Raw genomic sequence first — 15,071 nt, 5'->3', positions numbered from 1 at the left:
AAACCTTGACCAGCTGCCTGGCTTTGTGTCAGTATTAACCAGCAAGGCAATACAGCAGTGCTGTGAGCTGACAAAACACAAAAAGAAAAGGCAGAGAGGCTGCAAGCATCCAGGTAGCCTCTAAAGTGAGCAAGAACTAAGAAAGCAAGTGAGTAGCTGCAATGTTCCCTGGTCCAATCTGTCACTACACACAAAGTCACCTTGCAGCTACACTTCAATGACAGTTGCTAGAGTGCGCCATAGTGTGGTAATGAAGTGCAGTGATGTTGGACAAGAGCATTGGAGGAGTGCCATGATGGTACAGAGATGCTGGCACATGTTGTATGCCTACTACTCTGGACATGGGGTGTGTGTGTGTGTGTGTGTGTGTGGCCAGTGCCTGAGAGAGTGCCCTGAAACAAGTGTCCCAAATGACAGTTCAGAGCAACCAGCTGGAGCCTCCAGCTAGCTGCTCAGACCTTTGTCTCGGAGATTCTCGGTGTCTAGTTTCTATTAGACCTGCAGTATGATAGGAAGCTGCATGTTAACAAGTCAAGATTTGTAGTTAATTAGTATGATAATAAGCAATAGTCCCTGTTAACAGTCCTCTGAACACTTCCCATCAAGAATCTTGTTTTAACTTTTGGAACTCTTTGAATATGCAACATGTTGCTCCTGACATAAAGAAAGGCCTTGATGCACTTCTCATGCGATTTTCCCAGATTTCTTGTCAAAGCTCACATTTTTCAGGGTCTTATGAGATTCCACCCAATAAAGATAGTTCTACTTAATCACAAGCATAATATTAGAAATCACAAATCAAGAGATATATAATTTTACTATCATTTATAAATTTATACTATTTTTACATTGTAATAGGAAGAAAATTGTTAACTCACTGACTTGACTGTGAACAGGTAATATAGATTCCAAAATGCATTAACATTATATACCATTTTCTTCATCCTTCTTTCGTTAAATAGTGATTAAAGTAAGGGAACTATGGTATGACAGAGAAATCTTGCTGAGAAGAAATGGCAATGTTGTTACAATCACCACTCTCTGCCAATACTAATGATTCCACAATTTGTGCTTTACTGAATATTGAACACTTCTGCGCTTCCTATATTACAATAGAGAATACACTTCAAAAGTTCTTAATTGGTTCGAAACATCCTGAAATCTGAATACGCACCTTATAAATGAAGCATTCCATTAAAAAAATGGATTCTAGATTGAAAATTCTGCTAACTTCATAATTTTTGGTTATCCTCCCAATTCTCCAAAATAAAGAACAAAAAAACTGACTTCTATAAATATGGTTCAATAATCACTAGTAGATGCGAATAATAGTCTGTTGTTACTTACTTGTAGTTTTCCTAAGGGAGTAAATGAAGAAAAAAAAACAATAAGCCTTCACTTTCTAGTTTGTGCCTCATTCCATGACCATAAAGAGATTTGCAATTCAGCATCTGAATATATAAGCCCAAGTCTTTAACAATAGCAACGTTCACTGCACGTTAATGGCTTGTGTCAGGAAAGTTCATACAGTAGAAAAATATTTACTATATTTAGAAGACAGCAACTTTTAAATCAATGCAAAACAGTTTAATGAAGAAGGGGGAATGCAATGCAATCGTCAAGCATATTAACAATTGTGTGCCTTAGAAAGCCAAATGGGACAGTGGTGCAGCAATATGAAGTAACATATTAGAAAATTAAAGCACAGAAATTTAGTCATAAGAGTTGTAAAGCAAGATACATACAGTATAAATTAGATCTGTAGAAACAAAATGCTGACTTTGGTCATAAAGAGACTGAATTTTATTTTGTTTTAGATACTTTAAACAAGAGGTTAACTCTACAGGTCAGCACCTTAACTGGTTGGTACTTAACTTGAAGTAATGCTTTAACTTTTCCATAACCTTGAAGGACTAATAGGATTTGATAGCAGTTTCTATCAAAGACATTTGGCTTTATACTATGTTAGAAGTATGTATTCTCATCTTTTTCCCACGTGCAATTAGATTAGCCAACTCAATCCAAATCTGATCCATATGAACAGTACAAAATTGTCAATTATTTCCTTAAAAGTAGAATTAATTTATAAGTGGGAGAAAAATCAGGACAGTATACCGCATGCTGATTTTTTGTTGCTGGGACTGTGTAAAAGGTGGCTTTCCTGTATTCTGAGAAAAAGGCCAACTGGGCCTGAAACATTCACTCTGCCTTCTCTCCACAGATGCTGCCATACCTGCTGAGCCTTTCCAGCAATTATTGTTTTTGTTTGAGCTTTCCTGTATAGCTGTCTGTGTTTTATCTGACTTTAATGCCGATACAAGTTGACAAAAGCTGAAGAGAATTTCTACTCCCTTTCAATGACATTCTTCTCTTTGATTTGCATAAACCCTTTTAAAAAAAGGCTATACAACAATATACAGTAAATTCAGGGCTTCTATGTTGTGTCGCCACGTTGAAATATCATCCCAAGCTCATTCTTTTCTTGGAATAGGACTTCGGTCTCCAATTTTCATTTGTCAACACTCCTTTTCACCTGGGCACATTACAGTCTATTTGGAGACTTTTAAAATAAAAGCATTGAATCTAACTTGGTGACAACCAAGATTATCTGTTTATTGATTTCCACGACAGAGCTATAAGTGAAGCTGATTTTGTAATTGTCAGATAAAGGATTCCAAGGTCAAGGCTTGGCACTTTTATTCAACCAAGAGGAAGTCTATGTACAAGTTACGTTATAGTGATAATATTTTCTCAGAATTATTGTCTCCTTTGTTTTCTGTCGAAGTCAAGCAATCACACAAATGATTATCCATTTATTCCACAACTTTGCATTATTTTTTGTACGTTCATACTTTTTGAATAGGCATTAACTCTTAAAACATGAATCAGACCATAAGGGGATATATGTCTGAATTAGGCCATTCGGTCCATCAAGTCTGTTCCACCATTTGATTATGGTTAATATGTTTCTCAACCCTATTCTCCTTCCTGTTCCCCATAACCCTTGATCCCCTACTATCAAGAACCTATCTCAATCTATAAATTCACTCAATGACTTAGCCTCCGAAGACTTCTGCAACAATGAATTCCACACATTCACCACCCTCTGGCTGAAGAAATTCCTGCTCATCTCAGTTGTAAACAGTTGTCCTTTCACTCTGAGGCTATCCTGTCAGGTCCTAGTCTCTCCTACTAGTGGAAACACATTCTCCACTCTATTCAGGCCTCTCTGTATTCTGTAAGTTTCAATGAGATTCCTCACTCATCCTTCTAAACTCCATTGAGTACAGACTCAGAGTCCTCAATTGCTTCTCTTGCAACAGGCCCTTCATCTCTGGAATCCTTCTTGTAAATGTCCGCTGAACACCCTCCAATAATAGCACATCTTTCTTTAGATACAGGGTCCAAAACTGCTCACAATATTCCAAATGCAGTCTAACCACATAGTCTCAAAAGTACATCCTTGTTCTTGAATTCTGATCTTCTCAAAATGAATGATAACAGTGCATTTGCCTTCCTAAGAGATGTTTCAGGTATGACCTCCCCTTGACAAAGCAGTGCTGACTCAGCCCTATTTTATCATGCACTTCCAAATACTCTGCAATTTCATCTTTAATAATAGACTCTAAAATCTTAGCAATGACAGAGGTCAGGCTAGCTGGCTTACAATTTCCTATCTTCTGCTTTTCTCCCTTCTTAAACAGAGGTGTTAAATTAGCTCCTACTCCAGTGATTCCTGAAAGATCACTACTTGCCTCCTCAGTTATCACATTCTGAACTTTAGAATGTAGTCCATCTGAACCAGGTGATTTGTCCATCTTCATACCTTTCAGTTTTCCTAGCACCTTCACCTTAATGATAGCCTTACACTCACCTCTGCCCCCTGACTCTCGAAGTTCTGGTATGCTACTGGCGTCTTCTACCATGCAGACTGATACAAAGTACCTATTCAGTCCCTCTGACTTTGATACCCATTACTACTTCTCCAGCCTTTTTTTCTCACAATCTAATGCATACTCTTGTCTCACTCTTAGCTTTTTTTCTAATACTTATTTTAAAACAGCCATAAAAATGATCAAGTGCAACATTCTTGATGTTATATTCTGCAAGGTATTTGCAATAGTCAATCCAGAAAATATTAAGATTAAAATTTGTTGAAATTATAGAGCTGGATAGTCGAAAGGAAATGGTCAAACTAGATTAAGATCAGATGATCACTTAAGCTTTCTTAGGTTAAACAATTACTGCTGACATCATCTGGTGCAATACAACTAAATAATTACCTTACAGTATTGGTAATAGTTAAAGTAATTACAAATCTATTCCCTGCTTGCAATTTAACTCCAATTTTAATAGATTAGCACAGACTGAAGCAGCAAATTAAGTTAATTACAATAGGTGAATTAATCTTTCAGAAGTTGGACTTTTTTTTCCTGTTTGCCTGCCTATCTTCTGCAAGACCATTTAAATGAAGAGATCCCAGGATGTCACAATCACATTAGATTGCTCAATCTTTTGATTTGCTGGTATATTACTTCTTCTGATGTATTATAATAGCTACTGGTAACTGAAGCTATCTTTAGGTCAAGAAGTTCCTAGAAATGTTGTAATATTTGTTTTCCATTACAGAATATCTTTTAAAACCAATATTCTATAAGTCATGTGTTGTTCCGTGAATGTGTTAGAACTCTCAACTTTCACTTTTTGACACATTAACCCTTAACAGAAATCGACGGTGAGTCATTCAAGAACCCAGCACATTCATGCAATCCAGGCAGTATAAATAACATTTATTAAACTGTCACTACAATTACATTGTATTGTGCAAATTAATTCAGAAGTACATTCAAATTTAAGTACGCGAACGGTATACAGCAACTTTATAATTTCTTGCAAACCAAGCTTTACATACACAGGAATTATATTAAACGGATCACATTATTCTGCAAACTTCTGAAATTGAAGCTGCTGATCATTTCAAAATCATCAAAAACTAAACACTGATGGACTATCTTGGCCACGTCTGTCCATACATCACACGTACTCCCAGTTGGCTGTTTCTATCACTAATATTCTGTGATAATGATTCTGGTCCTGATGTAACAACCCAAATATTGAGCATTTTAATCTGACTGCGTCATATGGATTCAATGCACATAACAGTATGTATGCTATCAATGGATTCCATCACAAAGTAGTAGAGATGTACACCCACGTATAAGAACACAGGTTGAGAGTGTTCTCTCTTGGCTGGGAGAATTATGACTAAAGTAGAGCCGGTTAAATATGATGCTGCCTGCTGGAATCTAGATGGAGCGACAAGCTGCAACTACAGCATTAACATTTTCTCGTGGTTTCTTTCTTGTGTGAAGAGATGATGATGCAGACTGCCATTCTTGTCAACCTTGGTGTCTAAGTGTTTTAAGATTATGTCATGCAGTCTGTGCAAAGGAAACTGCACACCAATATATTTAACTTCTTTAGAACAAATTGCCCCACCCCAGTTCACTTCCTGCTAGATTTGGGTTGGGTTGACTGAACATTTTCTGACCCAGATTGCTGATATCAGAGATATTAATGAGTTTTAAGTGATTCTGTGGATGACCTCAGCCTTTTATTGGTTGGCCTCCTTGAATGCCAATTCTATTCTCCTCATGTCTTGCTAGTGTTGGTAGATGTCATCCCCAAATCTTCTGAAGTGCCTTCCTTTTCAAGCATATCGTTGTTTCCATCTATCACTGAAGTAGACATCAAAGAATCTGTTGTAATCAAAATGCAGAAATTATGAATTACTTTGTACAATGCTTTATCAGAGGACAAGTTATTTTAGAAGCATGTCTCATAAGACTGAGCAGCAACTGTCTCTAGTGCAGATTCAAGAATGGACATTTTACAGTGTTTAAGGTATAATAAATTATTTAAGTAAAATTGGCATCCATATTGAAATAGCTCATCATTATAAGGAGTAAAAAATCAATTTAAAAAACAATATACATAAACAGATTTTTAAAACTTAACTTACCCAAATAATTAGCCAACCGGTCCTTTAAATATTAACGATGAAAACCATTCTGCTTTCCATTGCAGTCAGCATTTTCTCTGGTTACACAGCTCCACTTGAGATATAATCTTCTGATCTTGACTTCACGGTACTTGCAATCATCCTATTTCTTTCAGGCCATTGAAACTATTTATTTTTGGCATCGGCATCAATAGTTCTGCAAACAATGATTCTAGCCATCTGAAACCCAGTCATAATAATATGTGAATGATATGGGTTTTTTGCTGAGATTGTGTGGAGTATGAACACTGGCATAGACTGGTTGCAGTGAATAGTGTGTTTCCGCTCTGTAAAATTCTATGTAAGCCAAAAATGTTCCATGTCATCATTGAATGTCTTTTGGATTATGGCTCACAATTTACGATCAAAAATTATGTTAGACTTTTTAAAGATCAAATGGCTCATTTTCTATTGCTAAGATGGTCAGTTTACATAATTTCAACTAACATGTCACTTAAGCCTTTGCTGGCAATAAATTACCATCACAAAATAAGGAATTGACAATTTGCATGACAATTGTACCTTAAAAAATTGCAGTAAGCACATTTTACTACTGAAAGAACCTGAATGTACATGCACAGTGGATGGGACCCTCCATATTTTAAATAGATAGAAACTGAGATTCTTCAGCAGTGGCCTCAATATTTCTTCCAATTCAATTTAATAACAAAAAAAAAGTAGAATGAATGGATTGAAAGAAAAAAAAGACACTTAGTTAGAATCCATGTTCACTATTAGAAATTTGTAAAGGTTACTTTGGTTACCTGCTCAGGTTTTATTGATTATGCTAGTTAACAAACTTCAAACTTTCACCCAATGCATTTTATAACAGGACTGACAATAGGAAATTCTACTGTACAGTAAATGATTTCTGTCTACTTCACATTAATTACTTTTCCTACTAACCATTATTTCAATGATGAGATATTTTCAAGGTTAAGTAATGTACTGTAATCCTTTTATATAACTACTCAATTCCTTTTGTTTAAATTGAAGTAATCAATTTTCAGATCTAATTGTAGTTACTTCTTTGTTGCTAAAACTACATTTGTGATCAAGTTACAAGGCTGTTATGTAATTCCTTGAATAACTGATATGCATGGATTGTAACTTACAGTTTCTATATAAAATTCCAACACCCAACCCAACTAAAGGAAAAGCGTTGCGATCACAGTGGGTCAAGCAGCATCCATGGAGAGAAAGCACCCCGACTTGAAACATCAGCTTGTTTTCTCTCTATAGATGTGACTCACTGTGATCTCCAGGATTTTTTGTTTTCATTTCAGATTCAAGCATTTGCAGTAATCTGCTCAGAAAAGGAAAATCTTTGTTGAGGTCCAACAATATTTCATGACGAACATAACCTCAACAGGATTGCTCTGTAATTATTCCAAAAATGAACAAGGCCATCAAATAAACAACCTGAAAGTAAATTGCAACAAAAATATGACTAAGTGAGTCAGGCTGAGGAACTTGCATGCATTTCACTCCAAGGTTAATAAAACATTTGAAATTTACCACTACGATGTTAACCAAGATCTCGATGAGAAATAACCTTCTAATTTGTTTCCAGGCATCTTCACTCCTATGGTATTATTCAAGTAAAATGACAATATTCAAATGAAATAAAAAAAATTCAAAAGGTTCCGAACTTTGATATGTTTTCACTTTGTGGGTTTGGAAAACTAAGAGTCACTTACACCATGTGATGCAGCACTAACCTTGATTTTGATTGGAGCTCTGAGGAAGGGCATTGGTAATGTTAGGTAACTCGTTGCCATAGTTTCCATCTTCCAGTGGACAGACATCCATGTCATTCCATTTCTTCAGCTGTCGGAGCCAGGACACTTTCTCGTCTGGTTTGCAGTGAGGATTTAATACAATGCACACCCACAGTGCACCTGAAAAGGAAGGAGACAATTCTCAGTGATGAGGCATTTCAATCATTGCATTGTCAAGCAATGTGCACTGTAACCTAGGAATTGAAACATTGAGGAATGTGTCCCCATCAGCAGAGAATAGAAGGATGAAGTACAATATCAAGGATTATAACAAAACATGAATAAAAAACCGCTCAGAAACAAAGCACTTATTCTTCCATACTGTCATCTCCAGAAATCTCCATGCAATGATGGTAAATTTTCTATGACAAATTTCTGTATTCTTTAGTTTCACGTTGTATATTTCTAGGCTGACAAATCTTTTTTTTTGCCACATTTAGCATTTCAGACTAAAACCTCGGGACAACTTGTTTTGCACAGAAGACAATTTTTAACCTTGTGTGCATGATTACCATTGTTGTTAGTTCCAAGTCTTCATCTTGTATCTCATTAGGAACATAGCCTTTCTAAATGACCTCCAAAGGATTTTATCAAAAGTCATAGAATTTTACAGTACATAAGGCATTCGACCTGGCTCCCAGAAGAGCTCCTCAGATAGTCCCATTCTTCAGCTGTAGGTCTGTAAATTCATAATTTTCAATTGTACATCCAGCTCTCTTGAGAAACCTCCAAAAAGATCCACTTTCACCACTCTCCCAGTCAGTACATTCCAAATCCTAACAATTCTGAGTGAAGAGATTTCTCCTCCCCTCACTCCTAGCTCTCTTGCTGACAATCTTGAAATTGTGACTCCTGGTCTTGATATACCAATTAGTGGAAACTGACATCCTTCTTTACCCTGTCAAAATTGTTCAGGTTTTTGAACACCTCCATAAAAGTCACCTCCTATTCTTCTTGGCTCCAAGGAGAATAAGCCCAATTTCTCTCTTTCTTTTCTGTATGTAAAATCCTTTATTCCCTGTATCATTTGAGTAAATCTCATTTGTACTCCCTCCGGGGCTCATCCTTCCTTCAGTAAGATGCACAGAACTAATGCCATACTCCAAATGTAGTCTGACTGATGATTTCTAAATGTCTAGCATCACTTCCTTACTTTAATACTCTATAAACCCAAGGATGCTATAAGCCTTCTAGCAACTGTTTCAACTTGTCTGGTCACCTTCAGAGAATTATGCATGTAATTCTTAGAAGAATAGAATCCCTACAGTGTGGAAACAGGCCCTTCGGCCCAACAAGTCCACACAGACCCTCCGAAGAGTAACCTATCTAGACCCATTCCCCTACCCTATTACTCTGCATTTATCCCTGACTAATGCACTAATGCGCAGGTTACATGAATTTGTCATGCTAAATTTCCCTGACTATGGGAAATTTAGCATGACAAATTCATGTAACCTGCGCATCTTTGGATTGTGGGAGGAAACCAGAGCACCAGGAGGAAACTCACACGGACACGGGGAGAATGTGCAAAATCCACACAGACAGTCGCCCGCGGCTGGAATCAAACCTGGGCCCCTGGCAATGTGAGGCAACAGTGCTAACCACTGAGCCACCATGCCGCCAGTACTCCCCTCAAAGTAGTACCACTGAGCCTCGTGTATTGTCCTCTACCAAAATGTATTACCTCACATTTTTCTACATTGAAATTCATCTTCCAGGAGTCTGCCAACTTATCAATGTCTCTCTGAAGTTGCTCAGCATCATCATCACAATTCACTATTCTCCCTGGCTTAGCATCACTTGCAAATTTAGAGATTTTTCCCATCGGCAAATTATTTATATAAATTTTGAGCAGCTTACCTGCTTGTTCTTTGTGGGCCCCAACCTATTCTTCATGAATCTCTTACTATGTTTGAAGAACATTTTGCTATTTGTTTTAGTGCAGCGTACCATACTTTCCTCATGCTTCCACATAGCCTTCCTTATGTCAGCCTTAGCCTCTGTCCTGCATTTGAGACACTTCCTGATTTCGATTGCTGTTATTCATCTAGTTTCCTTTGCAGTTTCATTGTAAATGTGAGTGTCATGTACTAATATTTCGTAAACCTTATACAAACTATCAGATCACTTACAGTCAGATCACGTTTTTCCAATAGGTCTATCAAAATTTGAGCTTAAAGCACAATTTGATGAAGTACAAATCAAGGACTTTGAGCTATAAGTTTCAGACGTTCACTTCTACTCTATTACCTTGTTACATACTTCACCTGTGTCATGGCTTTAAGCTTTGATGCTGTTTCCTAATTCAAGGATCTGCCTTTTGTTAGTGGGATTCTTGATGTAGAAAGTTGACTGATTTTGGTGTTGGTCAATTTATTAGTTGCTTAAACTCTCCCTGGTACTTGGTGTAGACCAAGTAGCATACTGAATGTTTCAGTTTACTTATATCTGTCCATATTTGACCAATATATGAACATAGGAAATGTTAATATCATGATACTCCTGGTCATAGGTGTCGGTTAATAAAATGTTTGCTGCATTCTGTTCTTTGGTTATTCCTCCAGACTAATCGTGTCTTTTGTTTACAGGTACAATGATTAAAAACGAACTTGGTTCACTGAAATGCTGCCGAGAACAGTACTGGACAGTCCAGGCACCGTCTCTAAATGACTGACCTCCTGCCTTTTCTCTCCTCCACCCCCACACTTTCCCTGGAGCTCTACATAGAGGTGAACCCTAAACTCAGCTTCCCCAGATAATCTCTCCAACATTGTCCTGTTCAGGGCAGAGGTGGAACCTGGCAAAATGTTGCAGTAAAAAGTTGTGTGTTTGTGCGTACTATTTGGAGATTTACCCCACAAAGGCGGCGCAGCAGCAGTCTGCTGTCCTTGGGGGGGCCATGAACAGGGGTCAGACGGTGGATGGGGTGGACGGGGTTGTGGGGGCACAGTTGGAGGGGGCAGGCGGGATTGGAGGGGCAGGGAGGGGCGGACAAGTTGGGGGCATGCAAGGGATGGGGACAGGGTTAGGGGGGCGGGTGTTGTGTTGCGGCTCATGCACAATGTGCTACTGCCTAGTCTCCAGAACGGGGAACAGACTTCACAGAAAACTCCAAGCCCCAGAGGAAATCAATTAACCGAATAATCAATTATCCGAAAGAAATTGTGCCCGCCCATAATCAAGGTTCCTCTGTACTCCTGATTTGGAAGTGCAGGTGTTGGACTGGGGTGTACAAAGTTAAAAATCATACAACGCCAGGTTATAGTCCAACAGATTTAATTGGAAGCACGAGCTTTCAGAGTGCCGCTCCATCATCAGGTGGTTGACAACCTCTGTACCCCATTTGCCTAATTTTTGCACACCTAATTAGCCTATCAATATCTCTCTACAAACTGTTTGTATCCCTCAAAACTTGCCTTTCTACCTATATTTGTGTCATTGGCAAATTTGGTTACAGTACATTTGCTTCCTCCACGTCAATAATATATGTTGTAAATAGTTGCATTCCAAGCACTGATCCCTGTAGAATTCCACTGGACAGACACCACCAACCTCTTGTTTTATTGAGTCCGAGAATTTGGGTAGAGTTTTTAAACTCAGCATTTTATGTTCACATGTCATAATGGGCAGAACAGCAAAAGTTTCCTATTCTCACTTCCAGTCTCACTCTCAAAGGTTTATGTAAGAAGAAAAAAGGGTTACAGCTGATATTTAATCAAACACATCTTTAGCTCTCTCACACTCATACTGGCGCTGCTTTTTTCTGAAAAATAAATGAATTTTGGTAAGTGAAGCTTTAACGACTAGCCTGCCAGTATTGGTTAAGTCAGCAGAGACCCAGGACAGATCCTGGGCTTTTTCCTCCTGTATTAAAATTAAGGGCTACAACATACATCACATGAAGCTATAACAGGGGCACCAACAATTAAATTGTCCTCATGACAATCAATGATCAACATTTGGGAGTGAAATCTCAATTTGCTAGTGCAAAGCATATCCAGATGTTATAGTTCAGAAAGCAAATAATGTGCTGCTTTTGGAAATAAAATTCCATCAATATCTGCTGAAATTTGGGTGATACAAAATAATTTGGATTGAGGTATTTATACAGAATGGAAAGTTGGAAGAGGACACAAAAAAAGAAAGGATGCAAAAAGAATTATGTAAATAATGGAAATTGAAAACTAAACTTTTCATTTCATTTTTAATGTTGATCTCAAAAGCTGCTATCAGTACATTTTGATTTAATTCACAAAGCAGATGATCAATGCTTTGCAATTCAATGGAAGATTTATTACAGAATAGTTAATTAATCATTTTTATAAGTTATAAATGTTTGTCAACAGATACTCAGAAGCATATTACAATGCTTAAGAACATTAAAGATATATAGTGTGAACCTCAAAGACAGGCTATAATTAAAGAAGGGGATATTAAAAATGAAATAATTATTTCCTTTCAAAATAAAGTCTATCAATATATTCCTTGATAGGAGGACTACTCCCCTTAATTTGGAGGTCACCATTTGAGGCTAGTGCAATGTTTGTGCTGCATGCACTGCCAGCGTATGGTGCAATTGTGAGAATTACATAGTATGGTGCTGTACAGCAATGTGTCCACCTCCTTGACTGATCTGCTGACAATCACGGCGTGCTGCCTGGTTTTTTGTGTGCACATTAAAAGGGAAATCAGGATAGAAATACTGAGCTTTTAAGTCCTGGTTGAGGGGACAGAGTGCTAAAAGGCAAGGCAGATATGCTGTGTGCATTAAAGTAGGCACAGTATGACAGAATACTAAGACAGAAAGTGAAGATCCCAGAGATGCAAAATACCAAAGAACTGTGGATGCTGGAAATCAGAAATCACTGGTAAAAACTCAGCTACTCTGGCAGCATCTGTGGAGAGAAAGCAGAATTATCACTTCAGGTCCTTTGACCTTTCTTCAGAACAGATGCATCCCAGAGATGAATCCTGCTCCAATCCATGTCCCTGCGCAGAAAGTGTCCTGGCATTACAATGAAAAGTGCTGGCGTGCTCCCAAGTGTAGCAATGAAGTGCAGAACCAGTGCAATGATGTTGCGATGGGGCTGCTTTGTGTTGGATACCAAGGCCCATGAACAAGGGGTATGACTGGTTTCTGCCAGTGCAGTGTGCCCTGTGATGTTGCTGGTTGGCAGAGGTCTGGAGCAGCAAGTCGTGAGCTGGAGTCCCATGGTACCACTCTGACTTTCATGTTGGGATTTGTCACTGTCTAGTTTCTATTCAGTCTGAGAAAGATTGGAAAACTGTGTAATAATGAGGCAAGATTAACTAATTATAAGATGTTAATGCATGCTAATTCACATAAAAAGTTCTCTTGCTGCTCATTAGAACATAGAATCCCTAAGTTCAGATAACAGGTTATTTGGTCCATGGAGTCTATATTGAGCCTTCGAAGAGCATCCCATCCATTCTATCCCTGTAACCCCACATTTTCCATGGCTAATCAATCTAGCCTGGTCACGATGGACCAATTTAGCAATGGACCAATTTAACAAAGCTAATAGACCTAATCTACACATGTTTGGACTGTGAAAGGAAACTGAAGAACCCAGTGGGGACCTATGGGGAGAACATGCAAACTCCATACAGACAGACAGTCATCCAAAGCTGGAATTGAACCTGGGTCCCTGGAGCTGTGAGGCAGAAATGCCCACCAATCTGCCACCATGGCACCCCTGCACGAGTGAGAATCTCATCTGACTTTTCAACAACTTTGATCAAAAATGGATACTTTGCTCTTGATGTTGAAAAGTTCCTTGCTGGCTATTTCACATGATATTTCCAACTTTCTCACCGTGGCCTAGGCCGTTCAGGAGTGGGAAGATTCCATTGATGGAATTTATAGCGCTATGCAGAGAGAGTCCATAGTGCTATAATGAATTGTACAGTGCAAATGTACTGGGGAAGCATAGCGGCAATGTCACTGAGCTACTAATCCAGTGCCGCAGGATAATCTTCTGGGGACATAGGTTCAAATCCACCCATGACAGATCATACAGTGATGTAGCCATTGTCAACTGTCATTAACACCCACCCAGTTTACGAAGGTCATTTGGGAAAGAAAATCTGGCTGCAGGTGACTCCAGAACCACAGTAATGTGATTGACTCTTAACTGAAATTGCCTGGAGAGCCAAATCAATCCAATTGGAGATCGGCAACAAATGCCAAACTTGACAGAAATGCTCATACCTCATACATTAAAAAAAAGTCATTGAACCATGAACACCACCAAAATTCATATTTATCAAGTGCCTTTAACATAATGGAATGTTGTGAATTGCTTAACAGTAGCATTATTAAAATACTCCAACACGTGAGAAGAGAATAGATCAGCTGAAGAAGAATTTGACCAAAGACATTGGTTTTAAGGAGTGCCTTATGGGATAGTGGTAAGAGGGATAAGGAGGCTACTACAGAACTTGGAGCCTTGACACCAAAGGCACACCAACCAATTCTGGGGTACCTAAACTTAGGTATGCACAAGAGGTCAGAACTAAAAAAAAATGCAAATGTTTGGAGGCTTTAGGAACTGGAGGAGATTATGAAGACATAAAGAGGCAAGGCCATGAAGGGTTCGAAGTCAATTATAAGAATTTTAAACTAAAGACATTACTTAACAGGTAATGTAGGTCAGCAATCACAGATGAAAGGGAATGAGATTTGTTGCACAGGTAGTTTGTGGAGGATGGAATGTGGGATATCAACCTGGGTGTGTGGGAATAATCCAGGCAACAAAGGAATAAATGAATGAGGGTTTCAGAAGATTAGCTGAGACAGAAGTTAAGGAGACGAAAATGGGTGGTTGTAGATATGGCACAGATGAGGTTAGAAGCTCATCTCTGGAACCAGGTGACAGCAGTCCCAACCAGCTGAGAACAGTACGGAGACATTACATGGAGTGAGTGGTCAACAATGTCAAAGGCTGCTAACAGAGAAGGATAGATAAAAACAAGGGCTGCAGATGCTGGAAACCAGATTCTAGATTACAGTGGTGCTGGAAAAGCACAGCAGTTCAGGCAGCATCCAAGGAGCAGGAAAATTGACGTTTCGGGCAAAAGCCCTTCAACAAGAATAGAGGCAAGGTGCCTGCAGGGTGGAGAGATAAATGAGAGGAGGGTGGGGATGGGGAGAAAGTAGCATAGATTACAATAGGTGAATGGGGGTGGGGATGGAGGTGATAGGTCAG

The 15,071-nt window shown here is 38.6% G+C and overlaps 1 protein-coding gene across 4 annotated transcripts in view; it reads right to left on the bottom strand.

The window, feature by feature from the left end:
• Window positions 1–15,071, bottom strand: part of LOC122554281 (zinc finger SWIM domain-containing protein 5) — a 244,346-nt gene that overhangs the window by 43,750 nt on the left and 185,525 nt on the right. For all 4 annotated transcript variants that reach the window (XM_043699055.1, XM_043699054.1, XM_043699056.1 and 1 more), the window contains one exon: window positions 7,783–7,962. In XM_043699055.1, the coding sequence (XP_043554990.1) occupies window positions 7,783–7,962 (180 nt within the window). The remainder of the gene's footprint in view (window positions 1–7,782; window positions 7,963–15,071) is intronic.

Source organism: Chiloscyllium plagiosum, chromosome 11 (genome assembly GCF_004010195.1).
Source record: "Chiloscyllium plagiosum isolate BGI_BamShark_2017 chromosome 11, ASM401019v2, whole genome shotgun sequence".
NCBI classification, from domain to species: domain Eukaryota; kingdom Metazoa; phylum Chordata; class Chondrichthyes; order Orectolobiformes; family Hemiscylliidae; genus Chiloscyllium; species Chiloscyllium plagiosum.
This window is presented reverse-complemented; position numbering and strand designations above follow the sequence as displayed.